Source organism: Astatotilapia calliptera, chromosome 3, assembly GCF_900246225.1.
Source record: "Astatotilapia calliptera chromosome 3, fAstCal1.2, whole genome shotgun sequence".
Taxonomy (NCBI): Eukaryota; Metazoa; Chordata; class Actinopteri; order Cichliformes; family Cichlidae; genus Astatotilapia; species Astatotilapia calliptera.
Genome location: NC_039304.1, coordinates 1,050,883 through 1,072,425, shown reverse-complemented (window position 1 = coordinate 1,072,425; position 21,543 = coordinate 1,050,883). Strand labels below are relative to the sequence as shown.

Below are 21,543 nucleotides of genomic sequence, written 5' to 3'. Positions count from 1 at the left end.
CACTGCTGGGAAAATACAAAGGCAACCATCAAAGTGCTGTATTATCTTATTTATTCTGAATGTTGACTTAGATCCACACCACGATTTATGAAACTATAGAACTAAAATAACAACAATCGTCTGCTTCTTTAAAATTTCTTTCATTACATCAAACCAGTGAAAACTGAAAAAAACAAAGAGCTGTTAGCATGTTCAGACCAACTTTGAGACAGAGACTGTAAAGTTCTGCACTTTAAATCCTGCCTGTGTTCCTGCAAATGATTCACACTGAAAGTATCTTAGTTTAGTATTGAGTGAGCCACAAAGCAGCCTGATAGCTTTAAAACAGTAAAAGTAAATGAAATTGACAGTTTCAGTGTAGCTGGATCTATTATTGGGGGGTCATGGCCCCCGTAACCCTGCCTGGTCCTGAGGTCAAATCCACCATCTTTGTTTCAGAGCTTCATGTTCTCCCGTGTTTGTGTGCGTCCTCTCCGGTACTCCGGCTTCCTCCCACAGTCCAAACACATGCAGTTAGTGGGGTCAGGTTAGCTGTGAGTGGTTGTGTCTCTGTGTTATTCCACCTTAATCAATGACTTCCTGTTAGCATGAAGTGCTTCTGTAGGACTGATGTCATTTTCATGGTTGGATCATTTAAATGAAGCTGGACTCAGATGCAGTAAATAAGCTGATTGATCATTAATGAATAAAGCTGGTCAAACACATCACGTGGACACATGTGATTGTGTGTTGTAGTATTGATCCCAATGCTGGTATCAGTCCTGGATCAATAACACTGGATGGATGCGTTCAGCATGGAGCCCTGAGCTGTGTTACAGACAAACATGGAAACTGACAGGTCTGTGTCATTCACAGTCTGTAACACTTCTAAACAACAGAGGCTGACCCAAGTGCCTCAGAGCCAGGCACGCTCACATCACAACTCTCTAAATAAGCCAGTTTCAAAATAAGAGCTGAAAGCTGTGTTTCCTTGTGTTAGCTTATTATTGTGGAGACTAACATTCAGTGATCATGTGTTCAGACTCATAATGATTACTCTCAGAAATCCTGATCTTTGTATTTACTGTGTGTTGGATCAATAACTGAGATTCATGGTATCACACAGCTGTGCTGCTGCTGATGTCAGCACATCTGGAACAATACGAGGTATCTGCTAGCAGACTGAGCAGGACGTGAGACCTGTGGACTGTTTAAAGCACTGAGTGCTCACAGAGAGATGCTCCATGAGTCCCAGTACAGACTACAAACATGGTGGAAACTTAGCTTTGATATCCACACACTCTGCACGTCTGTGAGTAACTGTGATGAAGATGTGCAGAGATCTGTGTCCAAACAGGAGAAAGACTGTAAAGACTCTGTGCTTCTAACAGCCTCTGTTAACATATGTGAGGCTGTTGGTTGTTGTTGCCATGGAGCTTTGCACTGTTTGGGTCAGCAGGTCATGTGATCAGGTTTGTTCTGCTGGACGATGGTTCAGTGTCAGGTTTGTTTGCGTTCATCAATAAATATCTAAATAAATCAAAGACTCCATGTTTGTTCTTCATCATGTGACCTCTGCTCATCCATCTCTGTGTGTATCAGGATACATTTGGTTCATAATACACAGAAAAATCAGAGTTATTACCTGTAATAAATGTGAAAGATTCCTGCAGTGATAACCAGGCAGGACTGAAACACATCCAAGCTGTCACCACGGTAACAGCACCGTCCATCCACAGGTGAGGGGAGGAGCAAAAAGAGGGACTTTGACCATTTTATACTAAAAACACTCAACTAATGTTTCTAATATGAAACAAATAAGCCCACATTAATGTGAGCGTTTATTAAATAATAATAATGATGATTTCCTCCTGATCTCATTTCCACAGCAGAGAAAACTGTGGTGTATATTGAGGTGGAGGGTGTGGTCTGTGGCTCAGGTGTAGAGTGAGGGTGGGGTGCACCACAGCAGCATGCTGGGACTGCTGAGGGTGGAGGAGGGAGTGATGATGACATCAGAGCTGCAGCACAGAGACCAGTGAACACACAGTCTGTTCATCTTTGCATAGATACAATATACAGCACAATATTGAATGACAGACACGCTGTGGGAGCTTCCACAGATACACTGACGTCAGCATCCAGAGTCCTCCTGCTGCTCCCCCCTCAGAGCCCCGTGATCAGCACCAACACATTCAGTTAGATGACAGAGTCCAGCTGCAGCTAGAATCAGCTCCCCTCTGTGAACAACAGCACAGCGTCAGTGTTTCACACTCAGTGAAAGGAGGAAACAGCAGAAGAACACCATGTGTGCTACGTTTCCCAGGACACACTACAAACTGCACAAATACAGAGCAGCACGTGGAAGGACCTGGAGCTGCATTTACAGAGCTGCAGACAGCGTGATGTCCTGTATGGACAGGTGGAAGGAACCAAGTCCTCAGCTGGAACACTCGTGTTTGTCCACAGACAGGAAACACAGCAGGAAACTTCCTCACAGAAGTGCAGCTCATGGATAACACACTTCCTGTCAGTCAGAATGAGGCTGCAGCCAAACACAGAAAGGTGTTTTTGTCCAGATGAGCCCAGAGAAGAAACACGAGTGTTCACAGACATCAGAAGCTCAGAGAGGTGAAACATGAGGTTGGAGTCCTCGTCAGCATCCAGAAGAGCTGCTGTGAAACCCTGAGTACTCATGACAGACTCTGATGGCACAAACACATCATGATTCAAACAGAAAGACAAACATGGAGCTCCTGATCCTCCTGCATGAGAACAAGCTGACATGAGCGCTGTGTCTGAGAGTGTCTCCCTGTCACAGTGACAATAACACAGCTGCTGCTCACAGTCATTAAACTGACCTGAGGTCAGCTGTGCTCCTTACATATGAACCATGTGACCTCACATCAGTGCTGTGGATGACTGTAGTCATAGAAGAGTAGAGCTGTAGCAGGTGGTGTGAGGAGGAGGTGGTGTATTCTAGTTAACGCAGTACTGAAACACTCCAGCAGAGGGCGCTGTTAAGTCCTTATTGTAACACAGTTACTGTGTGCAGTTAGACTTCATACATAATCTGCACTTATTTCCATCAGACATGCTGTCAGTAAATGATTGGTTTCTATACATTTCTGTTGGATTATGTGTCCACAGGTGTTTGTACTTTGTGCCTTAATAAAATGACGGTAAAAGGCCCCGCCCATATCCTATCCATGTCTTATCATGCAATGACTCTGTGAATGGACTGGAGAGGGGTTGTGGTAGAGTCCTCTGTCAGGAATGAGATGTGTGTGTCGACTTTTTATTCTCCCTTAAAAGTATTATGCCATAAATGCTGCACAGGGCAGCTCTGCTAACAGGTTATGGGCCCAGACAGCAGTAAAGAGGAGGTCCTGTAACTGCCAAAGGAAGGGCAGCGTTTCCTGAAACCACAAGATACCGGCAGGTGTTAAAAGTTTGGCACGATTGAGTGAGTAAGCGATTTTGAGCATCATGAGCAGACGCACGGCAGAGTCGGGTAGTCGATATTCCTGTTTGCAGTTTGATGGAGATGAAAGGAAATATGAGATATGGGAAACAAAGTTCCTTGGTCATCTCAGACTACAAGGTTTGAAAGATGTCATCTTGAAGGCTGAGGGTGATGGAGAAGCCGAAGGTGAAGATGATGACAAAAATGCAGAAGCATATGCAGAGTTGATACACTTTCTAGATGACAAAAGTTTATCGTTAGTTATGAGAGATGCAGTTGATGACGGACGGAAAGCTCTAAGAATTTTGAGAGGTCATTATGCAGGAGTGGGCAAGCCAAGGATCATAAGTCTGTACACCGAACTTACTTCTCTCACAAATGAAAGGAATGAAAGTGTGACGGACTATATTATCCGAGCAGAAGCAATTATCACAGCGTTAAAAAATGCGGGTGAGCAATTAACTGATGGACTTCTGATCGCAATGATAATGAAAGGACTACCAGAGACGTTTAAACCCCTGATTGTGCACGTTACACAGAGCGAAGCAAAAATCACATTCTCAGAGTTTAAAGTAAAACTCAGAAGTTATGAAGAAACCGAGAGAATGCGTGCGGCTGTAACAGATGACAACGTAATGAGGACAAAAGTGCAATTAGACCAGGATTCTACTTTTTGGCGAGCAGACGACCGAAGATCAAAGAATAATGAGATTGTGTGTTTTAAATGTGGACTAAAGGGACACACTGCAAGAACGTGCCGATCCAGAGTATGGTGCAGTTTTTGCCGGAGTAGTACACACAAAGATGCGACCTGTAGAAGGAAGCTGAGACGGGATGAAGCGAGAGGGGTTATGGAGAAGGACTACGCGTTCAAGACGGGCTCCGAACGGCGGCCGGGAGATGCTGAACAATCAGCTACTGGTGGATACGGGAGCGACGTCACATATCTTTACGAAGCTCGAGAGTTTTAAGACGTTTGATGATACATTTCGACCCGAGGCTCATTGTGTAGAGTTGGCTGACGGAAGGCGGAGCAGAGGAGCTGCAAAGCGGCGAGGAGATGCTGAGATAAGTATGATTGACAGTAAAGGACGAAGTCACAAGGTAACATTGAAACAAGCACTCTACATTCCATCGTTTCCACAGGACATTTTGTCAGTAAAAGCAGCTACTAGTAACGGAGCCACTGTGGTTTTCAAACACGGGGACAGTTTTCTTAAACATGTTGATGGAACAAAATTCCCTATATGTGAACATGAGAGACTGTTCTTTATAAATACTGTGCAAGAGTTTGAAGAGAAATGTAATGGATGTTTTGATATGCAAACGTGGCATGAAATCCTAGGGCACTGTAATTATGAGGATGTTCAAAATTTGCAAAATGTCGTCGATGGAATGGACATTAAGGGTAAAATCAACAAAAATATGCAATGTGAAGCCTGTATACAAGGGAAGTTTATCCAAACTAGGAACCGAGAACCAGATGAAAAGGCCAGGACAGCATTAGAGTTGGTACATACGGATTTAGCTGGTCCGATTACGCCAAACTCGAAAGAAGGGTTTAAGTATGTTTTGTCGTTTGTTGATGATTATTCAGGTGCAACATTTGTATATAATCTGAAACACAAAAGTGATACAACTCAAGCAACTGAAAGATTTATTGCAGAGGTGGCATCATATGGGAAAATCAAGTGCTTTCGTTCTGATAATGGAACTGAATTTACAAGCAGACAGTTCAGAGATTTATTAAGTAGACACGGCATTGGGCAGGAAACTTCGGCGCCATATTCGCCTCATCAAAATGGAACAGCAGAGTGGAACTGGCGTACACTTTTTGACATGGCGAGATGCATGTTAGTTGAGAGCGAATTGCCAAAGTCTTTATGGCCATATGCAGTACAAACCGCGGGAGTGATTCGGAACCGGTGTTTTAATAAACGCACAGGTCAGACAGCGTATAAGATGTTAACTGGAAAAAGACCTGATCTTTCTAGAATGAAGAAATTCGGATCATTGTGCTATGCTTATAAACAAAATAGGGGAAAGCTGGATCCAAGATGCGACAAAGGTGTTTTCTTGGGATATGACAAAAATAGTCCAGCATATTTGATCTATATCCCAAAAACCGGGAAAGTTGAAAAGCACAGATTGATAAAAATACTAAATCCCGTGACAATGGATCAACAAACACAGAGTGATCAGATGTGTGAAGATGAGGTTTATGAATCCAGAAAAGATGGTGGGTCCAAACAGACGAAGGATGAGGATGTTCAGGATGGTAGTGAAAGCAGTCAAACTGAGTCCGAGGTTAAAACTGATGATAAAGTAGATGCTGGAGCTACACGTTATCCATCCAGAATCAGAAAGAGACCTGATTATTTGAGTGATTATATCACGGATGTGAAAGAGTGTGAAAATGAACAGATGCAAACCAGTGTTGATTATTGCTACAGATTGTTGTGTGAAATACCCACATCATTTAGCGAAGCTATTGTGTCAAGTGAGTCAAAAGAATGGGAAAGAGCGATGAATGAAGAAATTCAATCCCTTAAGGAGAATGACACATTTACTTTAACCACCTTACCAGAGGGTAAGAAAGCAGTGGGGGGTAAATGGGTTTATGCCGTTAAAAAGAACTCAGACGGATCAGACAGATATAAAGCTCGATTTGCGGCTAAAGGTTTTAGTCAAACGAAAGGAGTTGATTATGAGGAGACTTTTTCACCGACTGCTAATTTATCGAGTGTGAGAGTTTTGATGCAGAAAGTGGTTCAGGATGATATGTTGGTTCACCAGATGGATGTAAAAACCGCCTATTTACATGCACCAATAAATGAAGAAATATATATACAACAACCAGAAGGTTTTGAGATAGAATCAAGTGAGACTAATAAACTGGTGTACAGACTAAAGAAATCACTTTATGGGCTGAAGCAATCGGGTCGTAACTGGAATCAAACCTTACATGACTATTTAAGCAATTGTGGATTTAGACAAAATATTGCTGATCATTGTGTGTATTCAAAAGAGACTGAAAGTGAAAAGGTAATCATCATAGTGTGGGTGGATGATTTACTCATTGCAGCTAACAATGAAAATGTGCTTTCAGGCGTGAAAGAAATGCTCTCTTCTAAATTCCAAATGAAAGATCTGGGGAAGCTTAACCATTTTCTAGGAATAGATTTTCTTCAAGAAAAAGAATGTGTCACAATGTCACAGAAAGTATATATTGAGAACATTTTAAAGAGATTTAACATGCAAAACTGTAAGCCAAGGTTAACACCCTGTGAACAGAAATGGACTCATTCTGATAAATTCGAGACATTACCAGATGTGAGGAGATATCGTGAAGCGGTAGGATGTCTTATCTATCTGAGCCATTGTACGCGACCTGATTTAAGCTATGTTGTCAGCAAACTGTCACAACATTTCAATGCGCCAACTGTTGATGATTGGACAGCAGTGAAACATGTTTTGAGGTATTTAAAAGGTAGTCGAGGGAGAGAACTGTGTTTTAGGAAATGTTCAAGTGGAAAACTGGGTCTACAAGCATACAGTGATGCAGATTGGGCATCCGATGTTTCTGATAGACGCAGTATGACAGGTTATTGTGTAAGCCTAAATGAAAATGGTCCTTTGATATCAGGGGTGGCTGTAGCTCAGGTGGCAGAGCAGGTCAGCCACTAATCAGAAGGTCGGTGGTTCGATCCCAGGCTGCACCCTGGCTGCACCCTGGCTGCATGCCAAATATCCTTGGGCAAGATACTAACCCCGTGTTTGCCTACTGGTGGTGGTCAGAGGGCCCGGTGGCGCCTGTGTCCGGCAGCCTCGCCTCTGTCAGTGCGCCCCAGGGCAGCTGTGGCTACAATGTAGCTTGCTATCGCCAGTGTGTGAATGTGTGTGTGAATGGGTGAATGACTGAATGTAGTGTAAAGCGCTTTGGGGTCCTATGGACTAGAAAAGCGCTATACAAATGCAGGCCATTTACCATCATGGAAAACCAAAAAGCAGACAACTACAGCATTATCAACTTGTGAAGCCGAATACATGGCATTAGCAGCAACAATTCAGGAATGTATGTATTTGACTTATTTGATTCAAGATCTTGATGAGTTTGAGTATGAAATACCTATGATTTTGGAGGACAATCAGGGAACAATCGCTTTGTCAAAGAATCCAGTGAACAGACAAAGACGTAAACACATTGATGTGAAATATCATTTTATAAGGTCAGCTGTACATGAAAGAAAAGTGCTCATTGATTACTGTCCAACTGAGTCAATGGTAGCAGATATGATGACGAAACCAGTCTCAAAGTCTAAGTTAGACAAATTCTCTGGATTCGTGTTTGGAATATAAGATGTTTTTTTTGGAGGATTGTTTTTCCCCCCAACCTGTGTACAAGTGGGGGTGTTGGATTATGTGTCCACAGGTGTTTGTACTTTGTGCCTTAATAAAATGACGGTAAAAGGCCCCGCCCATATCCTATCCATGTCTTATCATGCAATGACTCTGTGAATGGACTGGAGAGGGGTTGTGGTAGAGTCCTCCGTCAGGAATGAGATGTATGTGTCGACTTTTTATTCTCCCTTAAAAGTATTATGCCATAAATGCTGCACAGGGCAGCTCTGCTAACAATTTCTAAACACAAAACCTCTTCACACTTCTAACATGCACATTTACACAACTAAATGGCAGTATTGATGAAAAGAAACACATTCAACAAATCCATTTAAACCTTAAAACAAACAAAAGGAAGCATCTCTATGGACAAACAAACCCCTCCACTTGGTTTGACCTGCTGATGTCATGTGTGACATCAGCAGGACTTTAAAATGAGGAAATGCCGGGCGGGCGTTTCCCCACACCTGACCCTCATGAAGACTGAAAAGACAAACAAAGTAAGAACAAATGACTTAATCTGTAACATAATAAAATGTAAAGAAACATGTAACTGAGTATTCAGCTTCATTTGCAGAATGTTTGATTTGCCAGCAACTGAATGCTTCCACACACAAACCCGGCATAGTGAGTGAAGCAATGTTACTTAACAAATAGCAAATCATAGCAAATACATAGAAACAGAATAATGTGTTTAATATGCAAAAGAAGAAGAAGAAGTAAACACATATGGGACAAATGGAGACCATTGCAGCTCATCCACCAGTGGGGTAAAAAGAGCAACCAAGAAAGTGGCAGCCTGCACGGCCACAGATGTGCTGGAGGAGCTAGAAGCTCTACCCATGGAGAAACTCCTGGAGAACCTTGCTAAGCCTAACAGGGGACAGGTACTTCTGCCCAACCTGGCAGCCACAAAGTGAACTCATTTAGGTAAAGATAACCACATGCACCTAACCAGCCTGCACCAGCCTGACATTTCTTCCTCCTAAGTAAAAACCAATGGATGGATTGAACTTAGAGTCTCAGCTCAGTTTTCTATTTTGACCACCTACACCCCAAGATACTCTTTTAAAAAGTGTTGTTTTCAGATCCCTTTGAAGTTCATAAAGGGCCTGTTCATTTTCATTCAGATGTTTTATTACATAAATGTTACTGTTTTCTTTTGATTTATGCTCCCACTACACTGCACCTCTACAAACAACAATGCCACGGACTGTCAGCTGCTTTTACATGCTGTGAACATGAGTAGGTTTGATCAGAGTTTCAATTATCAAAGAAAAGACAAACTGAGCAAAAAGAAGGAAAAAAAGACCAACTTCTTCCCAACTGACAAGAAAAATACTCGTCATGTTTTCATAATAAAGGATCAGGCTCCCCATTTATGACAGCTTGGACCAATAATGTATGTTACACTGATGCTACTGTAGAGACAGGGTCAACATCTCTATTTAAATATAATTAATATACAAAACACAATAAAAGTTATACATGAATTATTCATTATTTTTACTATTGATAAAATTCATGTATACTAATCAAAGTTATACATGAGTAACGACATTATTAATAATGATTAATAATAATAATTCTAATGCCAACATGATGACTGTTCATAGCTCCTGCTTTGAAATACTGAACTTAAACATTGACCTGATGAAAGATCACAATTCACAGTGGCCCACTGTCAGAATCATTCTGAATATAAACTCATCGAGTTAATCTGAACCTTTCTCAAATGTGCTGTGAATAAATGCTGCTGCAAGCCACTGTGGGAAAGCTGTGTTATTATCATGGAAACATCTGTGACACATTCACAGAGGACGAGGACACAAAGGGACGACACGCAGAGGCTGTGTTAAAGTCAAAAATCCAAATCTTTAGTCCTAAACAGGCAGTGGTTACAAACAGGAAGACGAGCAGTCCATTAAACAGTCTACAGGGTCAAACATACAGAGAATTCAAACAGCTATTAAAAACAAATAACTGGACACTGAAAAACTTCAGTGATGTGTGAGGCACCAAAGGGAAGCAGCTGAGTATATTCAATGAATTCTCTTCAAATACAAAGACAGAAACTCCTACAGGCAGCATGCAAACTGAGCAGGATACACAAAGATCAGAGATTACAAAAGAAATCAGAAAAGGATTTCAAACTTACTGAGAGCAAGGCCTCTGTTACAAATCTGTCTAATAGAAAAACATGCTGTACAGATACAATACGCTCAGTGTTCATGGTCATTTAAAAACTGGCTCTACCTGAACCACTTCAATATTTTATGAAGTCACTGAGTCGACCATTTCTACAGTTTGTTTCCTTCATTGCAGTTAGAGTGCGGCTGGTAAGGATGAAAACACACACAGAGCGTAAATTGTCTTTGTTAGTAACAAACGTCAGCAAAGAAAAGACAAAACACACAAACACTCTCATGATATTCATGAATCATTAGAAAGCATCCAAACATTCTGCTCGTGGACTTTTACAGTCTTATTTGCACTCGCTCATCTTCATAATCATCCTGATCAATACATGACAGGGGAGGCTTTGAGGTAGGCGGGGCTCTCTGCTGATGTCAGCATGAAAGGCAGGACCAGCGTCTGCCACATGTTGGTGAAACATCACAGTACACTGGCGTGGTTTCCTTTCCAGATGTTGGACGTTTGACACTTCAACGTTGAGGCCAACAAGAAGACACAGTTTTGGGTCGGGTTGCTGCAGGGTTTCTAACTGAGCAAAAGCAGAAGCACACAGACCAACAGGGATCAGATGCTGAGTGTTAGAGGAACATCTGTGCTGATCACTGAATGCTGCTGTGGTCTCTTGTTGAAGTTGGCTGGTGGGACAGTCTAATAGTGATATCCTGCCCATCGGAGGAACACTTTTAAAAACACATGCAATACTTTGTTTGTATTACAGTCACAGTTTATGTTATTTTTGTCCTTTAAAAGTGTTGCTGTACTATAAAGTCCTATAATTTGAGGCTAAAATGGCTCAGAGAGTCTCTCTCTCAGAGGATCTCCTTTGAAAGTGGAGACGGCTTTATCCGCTGATCCACGTCACTTTACCTGGATGTTTTCTTTGAAGCTGGATGAAGACTCCTCTCCCTCACTCCTGCTGCAGCTGTGTGGTCCAGTTGGCCTCTGAGGTCACAGTCAACATCTGTAGCAGAAGAGGGGAAATAAAAGTCCAGGTTACCAAAACTGGGAGCTTTTCCAAAATAGAGCGTAACTGGACTTTTTCAGCCTTACAGGCAGATAGTCGTCTGAAGCTGCAGCTTTTTCTTTTTAGCTTTTTCCAATCTCTGCTCTCGGCTTTCTTTGAGAACATGTCTGCTTTCTTGGCATGGGTCTGTCTGCTGTTGGTGAAGAGACTAAATCCACATACTCGCTACTAAGATCTCCTCAAGTAGTCTCAACCAGATTACAGTTTAAGAGTAAATGTCTCCTGAGAGTTTCACCTTGGGGAGATGCTGTCTTGCTAACATGCAATCATGAGCATTAATCTATGAGGTGAAAAAGTCATTTTAAAAGCTCCAGCCACAAGTTTTATTTCATCTGTGTTTTGGTCAGAGTCCCATCAGACCTCCAGAATGGTGTCAGAGTGTTTTCTATCCACGTGATGAGCACAGGCCTCAGGTCCAGACCTCCACGGGCACCATAGCCTCTTTGGAGCTAATAGGTGCAAGAAGGTTTTGTTGGGATAGGAACTGAAGAGGAAACTGACGAGGAAGGCAAGGATCTTCTTCAGCTCCTCCGAGCCGGGACCTCTTTGTGTAGGCCAGCATTGGCCAGGTAGCCCTCCAGCATCGCTGGATGGCCGACAGTGGAAAACCTAGAGGAGGAGGAGAGAAACAGCAGCTTGGAGCATGTCTTTATACTGTTTAGTTTTTAGAGCCACAGACTTTCTTTTAATGTCATTGTTCAGGATCTATGACTGATTATGTATTTATTGTATTCCTCCATGACTGTGTGACAGCAAGTGGAAAAAACCAGCTTCACCTTTGTTGATATGCTTGTAATTTTAATATTGATTAAATGGCCCATGAAATAATAGAAAGCTCATATATGAAAATGTATTTTAAGAAGTAAAATGTTAATCTGAGTACAAAGGAGTACACTCACCTTCTGGTAGATGGAGGTGTAGCGAGCGCTGGTGAACATCCAGGCCTCCTCGTAGAACTGATCACTGATTGGATCCAAAACATCGATGGAGGATCTGTGTAAGCGCTGAGGATCGTCCTGATGGACAGAACAGAAGGAGAGTGAGACAAGTGAAGATATACTAAACAACACTGTGACATGAACTGAGCCACACACAGTTTGATTCACAGGTGATTGACACATTATTTGACCACGAGCAATCTTTTCTGGTTTGACGCCGTCTTTGTAGCCAGAAACCAGCTCTCTCCTCGGCTTCCTCCACTACACGCTTCCCCCACGCCAGTCTCCTCCGTCACTATAAAGGGGAGAGTCATGAGCTCCATCACCCTCACCTGTGCCGTCCAACGTCCCGCCACCAGCCTCCACTGCAGCAGGCCAGAAACCACACCCCTGCCACAATAAGTAAAAGTATATCCTTGCTGTACCCTTAATGCTAAATGTGCTAAATTAACCGCTGCCTTTGCCCCTTTGGGATTATTCTTATGTCACTAGGATGTTGACCTTTGACCTTCACATTAGAGAGATGGGCAGACATAATTAGTGTATGAATTTTAAAGTAACAGGTAATAAAGAGAGTGCAGCAAATGTAGTCAGGTTTATTACTCTGTATCACACATGAGTGCCCGAGGGAGGCGGGGCTGACTGGGGAGACACAGGAAACAGAGAGACAGGGCTGACTCGACATGAAACGATGAAACGTGGGACACGGGAACAGAAACTAAACACAGGCTGAAATGAACACTGAGGGAGGGAGAACTAAGATTACTGAGAGCCTGATAAATAAGAAGAACAAAAACCAAGAAAAACAAGAGTCAAAGAAAACCAAAAACACAAAGCATTGGGCCAGGACCCACTGCTGTGACATTTATATGTGATAAAAACATTAAAAACTGCTCAGATGTTGAAATCTTTCTACGTATACTTTAGGTTCAGCTCTCCAGCCTGGCATTTGGTTAAGCATGATTCAAACATTTGATTTTGTTTAACTGGTTTTAATTATAGTTACTTTTTGTGAACATTTGTTGCAGCATTTAAAAATACATCATTTATTTTCAAACTTTTACTTGATTTAGAGCATCATATTTGACCAACGTAAATGTTTTAATTTCATATAAAATAACTGAAACAGTGAACTAAATATCTGAAATCTTTCCTTCCTTAAAAGTTATAATCCTACTTAAGTTATAGTGCAAACGCTTAAGCAACAAATATACTTGATGCTAATTAATTAATATTTCCCTTTGATGTTGCAACTATGCGGTCACTTCTGTCTTTAAACAAAATAATATTTTCCAGTTACAGAAATCATAAAGTCCAAACTAAAGTGCTACTGTTGCTATATGCATTTTATATAAATCATGGATGATGGTCCTGACATGAAGGAAGAGAAAGTTACAGGTTGCATCCTTTGACTTTGTCTCCGTGCCTTTGGGCGATTTTCAGAAGGACAGATGTTTCTGTTCAATTCTTAAATCAATTTTTTCAAACACAAACACTATTTTAAAGCTTCTCGAGAGTAAAATATTAATGATAATTATAATAACAATAATAAAAACAAAAGCTCTCAGATCCATCAAACCAAGCAGCAGAAAGAACAATAACTGAAGAGAAAACTTTAACCTTGTAGACTTCATTATGTTCCAGCTGCTCTACAGACGCTGTGACCTCGAACTTAAGCAGGTCATAACGTATGTGCAGCTCAATAACTTCATAATCAATTCAATTCAATCTTTATTGGCAGACTTCATGTCCATAAAAACAAGACAAGAAAAAAAACACACAACTCCCCCCCCCCCCCCCCCCCCCCCCCCACACACACACACACACAACACAAGGTATAAACCATTAAATATATATATATGTATATAAATAAGTATATAAAGCATTTGTAAAAATATAAAACCATAATATACATAAAACACAATTACTTAAAATAAATCAATAAGTACACAAACACTTTAACCAGTGCTTTCTGAGACTGGATGAGTAACGGGAACCACTCACTGTCGGATCTGTAAGTGCTAAAATTATACTGTTACTCGAACCATCCAGTCATTCTCTAAAATTGAACATTAACTTTCTTAAAAGTGCTTTAAAAGTCCAGACACCCACAGCTACAAACATCTGGCTGGCACTACCACTTCTAGGTATCCTGCAAAGGATTCTCATCGCATCATTATATGCAACATGCAGCTTCTGCATGCTACATTGTTTGTAGGATGACCACAAGGGGGCAGTATATAGCGGTGTGCAATACGCTTTAAACAAAGCCACTTTAACTGGAAGTGAACAAAAGCTGAATTTGCGTGCAATAGTATTTGCCTGCACATAGAGCTTACATCGCTGTCTGTATATGTCATCATCATCATTCATTTGCTCAGTAATAAAGTGACCGAGGTATTTCACCTTTTTATGAACTTCAAAAGTTTTTGTGCCAGTTTAAACAAAGGGAAATTTAGCTGTTTATCCTGCTTGGTTCTACATATCAAAACAGCACTTTTAGCAGCATTGTACTCAATGTCATATTGCACACCATATTCAGTACAGACATTAAGAAGATCCTGTAACCCAGCACCGCTTGGACTAAAAACAACCAGGTCATCTGCAAACATGAGATGATTTATCAGTGCTTTACCTAATATACACCCAGTGTTACAGGCTCTCAGTTGTATGGACAAATCATCAACATATAAATTAAATAAAATTGGAGACAAAATCCCACCCTGTCTGACACCATTGCTGACACCAAAGGGGGCAGAAATACTGCTTCCCCATTTAACCTGCATGTTCTGATGAGCGTACCAGTAAGAGAGAATCCTCACGATGTATTGAGGAACTCCCCGTCTCTTCATTTTATCAAAAAGTTTTCTGTGGTTCACTCGATCAGAAGCCTGAGAGGCATCAATGAAACACATGAGGACAGATGAATTTTTTATACAACCTGACTATTTCCTTGAGTGCATATATGCACATGTCAGTGCCGTGCTTTGGTTTGAAGCCAAACTGATTATCCAGAGAAGAGATGAACACACTAACTCTATCAAACAAGATTCTTTCTAACACCTTAGATAAAATACTGGCTAGTGCAATCGGCCTGTAATTATCCAAACAGCTCACTTTTGCAGCTTTGTCTTTCATAACTGGTACCAGTAAAATACACAGCACTGAGTCTGGTAATATGCCATGAATCATAAACCCAGTGAAACAGAGCGCTAGAAGAGGAGCTAGCCTTAAACTAGCATGTTTTAAATGTTCTGCGAACACACCTGCTGTTGACGATTAGTACAGCTGGACGCAGTAATGTGACATCACTGGGTGTCGTAAAAGGGGCTACGCATCGATAGTAGAAACATTGATCGGCAACCCTCTGATTGGTCGGCGAAAATGTCGAAGGAGCGCGTTCGGTATTTTTCGGCAGCAGAGCAAGAACTCTTGAGTGAGGGATTTCAGGAGTTTCAGAGTTTAATCAGAACGCAAGGGAACACTGCAAAGGCTGCAAAAGCAAGGAGAGAGGGCTGGCAGAAAGTTGCTGACAAATTAAACTCGTAGGTAATTTCATAATAACAATAATAATGGAGTGGATTGATATAGCGCTTTTCAAGGCACCCAAAGCGCATGAGAATACCACTATTCAGTCACTTATTTATTTATAGATTTATTATATTACACTATATTATCCAATATTATATTACATTATATTATATTGTTATATTATATCCCCTTTCACATTAGAGCCACAACAGGACCCACTAGAACATGGGAACAAGTAAAAGTGGAATATAAGAATATTCTACAGAATGGTAATATTTATCACTTATATTGCTTTTCGTCTCTTGGAAAGAGACCCTGAAATAATCTGTTTGTTTGTTCATAATAGCAACCAAGAAAAGGGCAGAGCAAAAAAAAGACAGGTGGTGGTCCTGCACCCCCACGTCAACAAGTTGGTTAAGTGAATAATACCCTCACGGGAAAATCGATATCTCTCTATGAGCACACTGTCACGCTGAGCTAAAGGATCCTGTCTGTCCCGCAATATACGCTGAATCCTGAGGACTCTCCTTATCAATCTCGCACCTTCCACAATGGGTGGCTCACGTAAACGGACAGGACATGGCTGCGACAGACTTCCCAAATCCACCTTCGCTTTTATAGCCGTGGTCTCCCATCTTGATTACACGAAGTAATTTACGATTACTACTCTGAAATATGAATTACATCTGTAATAATCACATACATGTAATAGAATGTTAATAGTACATTTCCCTTTTTTAGGGAATGACCTGTATGTATCTGTGTGAAATCAATAAAAGGATCAAGTGCTGCATTATCTTTAGTTACATTGATGTTATTTATTTATGGTGAAACAGTGGTGGAATATCGCTGTTGCTTTCGTATAAATGAAGCGGACATACCTGCGTGGCCGCGATCTAATCCTGTTTACATAAAGTAAACCTGCTCCCGAGCAGGTTTACGCTTACGGCTCTGTTGCTATGACAGCAAGTCCCGGATGAGCTTCGGGGAACCGAACGATCCAAGATCACGCGAAATCGTCAACAATCTAATCCAGCTAACTTACTTAGCGAGGTACGAAGAACCGGCCCCAGCATTAAAATCACCCAAAACATATATGCTGTAAGTATCGTTGTCTTGAATAAATGCATTAATAAAAGCCAGCCTACTGAGGTATTCTTGCTCATTTTGACAAGATTCATAGGGAGTATAAATATTAAGAATGATAAAACTACTATTGTTCTGTGTATATTGTATACCAATACACCAGTCTACATCCAGTCTAATGGGCTTTATCACAGGGTCTATTTTTTTGTCCCAAAGCACAGCAACCCCTCCAGGTATTCTGCCTCTGACTATAGCTGTGCTGAGATCAGTTGTTGATTCCCCCACTCCCAAAAAACTTGCATTTAGACAGTTAAGTTTTCCCAGGTCCTGTTTGGACAACCATGTCTCCTGCAAGCATAAATGTCACATTCTGCAAGCAGACTGTCCACAACAATTCGTCGAGCTTTGTCCCCTGCACTCTGTCCCAAACGTAGACCACAACAGTTGTAAGATAATATCCTAATATACATCTTCATGTTGATACGTTGGTACCAGAAGGCACAGTTATCTCCCCTGCTGGATCCACTGAGCTTGGCACCACTGTACCGGGCTTACGAGGTTCATAAAAACGCCGGACCAGAGCCCCTTCAGGCCAGAGTTCAGGATTGTACATTTCACCCACATCATTACATTCAGCATAGAGCTGGGCGATATGAGATTTTTTCATATCACGATATGTTTTTTTCATTTCAGACGATAACGATATCTATCACGATATAAGCCAAATAACTATATTTGTAAGATTTAAATGTGCCGTTGCTCACAAGTAAAATGTGAAATAATCAGCAGCTTGTTTTGATTTAAATATTTATTTCCCATAATAAGTTCAACAGGGTAGATGTACTTAAGGAACATGAGACTTTTTCAGATAAATAAAGGCAAATATTGCAAACTACACAAAAGGCAGCCGCTAAAGCGTTTAAGTTTTAAAATAGAACAAACGAAACAGACTACTAAATTGTCAATTCCACTTAGAAAAAAAATATTAATTCTAAAAATAAATCTTAGTTTGTTTTACAGAAGAACAGACAAAACTTTTGTCAATATCAAATAAACTGAGAACTAAAAGGAAATTCTCAATCTCTCCTTGTTGTATAGCTTAGCTTTTCAAACAGTTTTAACAGTTACTTTAGTCTGACAAAAGCCGAATGACGAATTAGCGCTTCCAGTCAGAGACTGAGGCTACGTCGACACGTACACGGGTGTTTTTGAAAACGGAGATTTTCCGTTTTCGTTTTAAAAAATAATCCCGTCCACACATAAAGGCAGAAATGAAGGAAAACGCTGCTATGAACATGCCAAAGCAGCAGGTGGAGCTAGATTCCTAACCGTGCAGAAATGTTGGCCAATCAGAAGTCTAGAAGCCTCGTGGGAAAAAGTAAACAAAGCTGGGGCATAGAAGCAGAACCGAGTCGTATGTGTGGAGGGACAGTAACTGTGTGTATATGTAAGCATTTAAACACTGCAGAGAGTACAATTAACAGTAACAGCATTGTAGAAATTCATTTCACCGAAACAATAACGTGGCGCACAGTGTGACGCATGCACCAGTTTATTGTATTTCCAGACTTGCTTTCGGCACAATTTACAGTGCAAGCTACTCTGTTTTTTGTCAGACTTGAAATAGCCGAAATACCTTCACACTACGGAACTTCTATGGCTCTTCCGTTCGACAATCTCTCCGGCATTGGAACCATCATCTGTTTTCTCTTCGGTCACGCTCGGTTGATTTTCCTAGTCGGCACACTCATTTCCTCCATTACGCGCTGGCTCCATTACCCGCTGGCTGCTTCCCAAACAAACACACGTGCGGCTTGGCACTTGTGCTGTACATAACAAGTCACGTGACGTGACGCTGCGGCTGTGATTGGTTCGGCTCTGCGCTACTTAATTTGGATTGGCTGACCTTTTTTTTTTTTTTTTTTAAGAGGACAAGAGCAGCAAGGTCTATCGCGATAGCTTAATTTCTCTATCGAGTAAAAGTTATATCGCGATACATATCGTTATCGTTCTATCGCCCAGCTCTAATTCAGCAGTAACCTTGAAAGAGCTGAACCTGCTACGTTTACTAGCAATTATTTGACAGGTCACATCTCTTTTAAGTTTCTCTCTCAAATACAGAGCAAGAGTTTCTGCATCTACATCCAGGGCAAATATAGTGGCAAACACGCTCACCAATTTAGACCCTGTGGTATTTAGGCAGCAGAACAACTAAGAATAACAACTACAAATAATGTTTTTAGGTTTCTGTTGTACTGCAAGGTTCTGTACAGGAGAACCAAACCAAGAGCAAATATTACGTCTCATTTACACCCGAGCACGAAGAGCCATCAACATTTAGCAAATTGAATCATCTTTCTTTAGATGCAAGAAGAATCATATAGAAATGAAAAAGTAGAAATAGAAATCCAGAGCAAAGATATCCTCTAATTCAGCGTAGCACATGTGCAGCTGCTGCGATTCACGTAAGCATTCGGCTCGTCGCTGTTGCAGATTTTTCTCTCGCTGTTCTGGCTCACAGCGCTGCAAACACAAAAATAAATATCCCCAAAGGTGTGAAAGGGAGCTAATTAGTAAGAGTATTGATACTCTCCGCAGTAGTCCAGCAGTAGAAATCAGTCCAATAACAAGGTGTGTAACATCTAGCAGGGTGACAGAAAAACCCAGGGTAACTTCTAAGGACCTCAACGTCTCTCTCACATTGTGTTTTTTAAACATGCTTCCATTTGTCACTTCAGTCTTTACTCTGAAATACAGGAAGAGAAATCATGGCTGAAACAATTTCTCATGAAACCAGGGGTGTGGTCCAACAGTCAGTTTGGTGAGGAAGGTTCCTAACTGAGAGAAGTGACCCAGAAGTATCTGTGTAGCAGCCACAATGAATCCAGATCATGAGCTTTATTAACTGATCAAAGTCTCTTCTTTCATCTTCTGTATCATTTAGTTTGCATTGGTAATGCCCATTATTGTAATGCTTTTTTAAGACGAGCAAAACTTTATTTCACTTTGGGTTAGCTGGGATAAGTGATGGATGGAGGGAATTTTACTTCAGCCACACAAATCCTAAACAGGAAGGTGGAGCAGAGTTACAGTGGATCACTATCCAGCAGGGAAACAAGGTTTATTTCAATTTCTTGGCCATGAGTGAGATTTACTGAGTGGGCAAATTAGGGAGACGACACCATCAGATCCCGAGCCCTCCATGTGTTAATCAAGAGACGGCTGCTGTGCTACATCCATAAATAATGAATAAATTAGGAGCTAAAGCTGAAAGGACAGTTTATTTGTACCATCTTCACGTGAACACATTCAAGAACATCACAGATGAAGAAACATTAAAAACTTCCACACTACATAAAGCAAGAAAAATAGTTTTTCTTTCAGGTGGTTTCAGAAAAACAGAAACATCAACATCTCCAAGACTCTCTTTGAAAGAACTAAAAACCTTTGTTCTCATTGTCCAATCATGAGTGAACTCCCCGATGAAGCCTTGTGTGCTAAAACATGTCAGAGTTTTAAAGGTTAAACATGAGTTTCCAAAACGTTTTGCTGGAGAACAATGAACTATTTGACTGAGTTTCAATCATTTACAGACGAGCAAAACCAGGACAGAGAAAAAAGGACAAAACTGACTCAGTAAAACAACAGAAAAGAAGATCCCATGTAGATCTGTATTATGTAGAAGTTCAGCCCAGCAACCAGTTCAGTTCAACACAAGTTTAAATGATTCTATCTGAACTCTGTGGAGCCTGATCTCAAGCTTTTTGAGTCCGACACAGAAACCAGAGGATCTTTCTGTGTCTTCAGATTCACTGTGATCCAGTGATGGGAGTGATTTCAGCCCTGAGTGATCGCGCTGATGTTTGCACAGAGCAGACAATGAGGTGAATGTTTGGGCACATTGGTAACAGTGAAACAGTTTATTAGTAACATGGGATCGTTTGTGTGCAGAGTATGAACTGAGATTCCTGAAGCTCTTGTCACACTGGTCACAGCTGTAGTTTCCTTCCATGTGTGCACGTTCATGAATGTTACGATGACTTGAATGTGAGAAGCTTCTCTCACAGTGTCTGCACTTGTGTGGTTTCTCTCCTGTGTGGACTCGTTTGTGTGATTTAAGCTCACCTTCAGTGGTGAAGGATGACCCACACTGATCACAGAGGTGCTTTTTAACCCCACTGTGAATCAGTTCATGTTGTTTTAAGTGATGTGATGTGGTGAAGCTTCTCCCACATTCTTTGCAGTATTTCAGTTTGTCTCCAGTGTGTCTACGTTGATGTGTTTTAAGGGCAGCTTGCCAACTGAAAGTTTTTCCACAGAGGTCACAATGAAAGTCTTTCCCACCACCACAGTGATGACAGGGTTGAGAACTGGATCCATCTGTGTCGCTCTGCTTCTAAACAAAGACAGTGTAAGTCAGTCCTTCAACATTTGTATCCTGAACGTCGCCTGAAATAAAGAGCATCTCTGCAGACGTCCAACTACATTTGACTGTTTCAGTTAACACACTCAGTTTACTGGGCTGCAATAACTACAATACTACCACCATAATACTACAGTAATACTAAAATCATAACTGAAAGGAAAATCTGAATAATCACTCAGAGCTGCTTTTCCATGCAGTAGAATTGCTAACATGCTAACACAGTTTAATGAGCAGAGTTGTTCCAAACAGTCAGGCTAAAATGACAAGATAACAATATAAATACATACCTCACAGTAGCTGCACTTGTAGAGTCTCTTTCTGGTGTGGATCTGTTGGTGTCGTCTCAGGTGATGTGGAGATTTAAAAGTCTTCTCACACAGGTCACATTCATAAGGTCTCTCCTCAGTGTGGGTAAACATGTGTTGTTGTAAGTGTGCGTCTGTTGTAAACTGTTTGCCACACTGTTCACAGCAGTACACATCATGTCTGGTGTGAA

At 41.2% G+C, this 21,543-nt stretch overlaps 2 protein-coding genes across 7 annotated transcripts in view; both read right to left on the bottom strand.

Annotated features, from left to right (window-relative positions):
• Nucleotides 1-21,543, bottom strand: part of LOC113015885 (NACHT, LRR and PYD domains-containing protein 3-like) — a 525,401-nt gene that overhangs the window by 434,562 nt on the left and 69,296 nt on the right. The window lies entirely within an intron of this gene.
• LOC113016285 (phospholipase D1-like) overlaps nt 9,698-21,543 on the bottom strand; it is a 39,537-nt gene continuing 27,691 nt past the window's right edge. The window contains exons 2-5 of one of the 6 annotated variants that reach the window (XR_003271204.1): nt 11,966-12,082; nt 11,093-11,675; nt 10,910-11,003; nt 9,698-10,571 (exon numbers count right to left, since the gene is read on the bottom strand). Coding sequence is in view for 2 of the 6 variants with exons in the window: in XM_026159014.1 (XP_026014799.1) it covers nt 10,950-11,003; nt 11,427-11,675; nt 11,966-12,187 (525 nt within the window). In the remaining 4 variants the exon portion in view is untranslated. Of the gene's footprint in view, nt 10,572-10,909; nt 11,004-11,092; nt 11,676-11,965; nt 12,836-21,543 lie in introns of those variants that run through there. The other 5 variants (XR_003271203.1, XM_026159014.1, XM_026159020.1 and 2 more) reach the window with 5 other exon arrangements.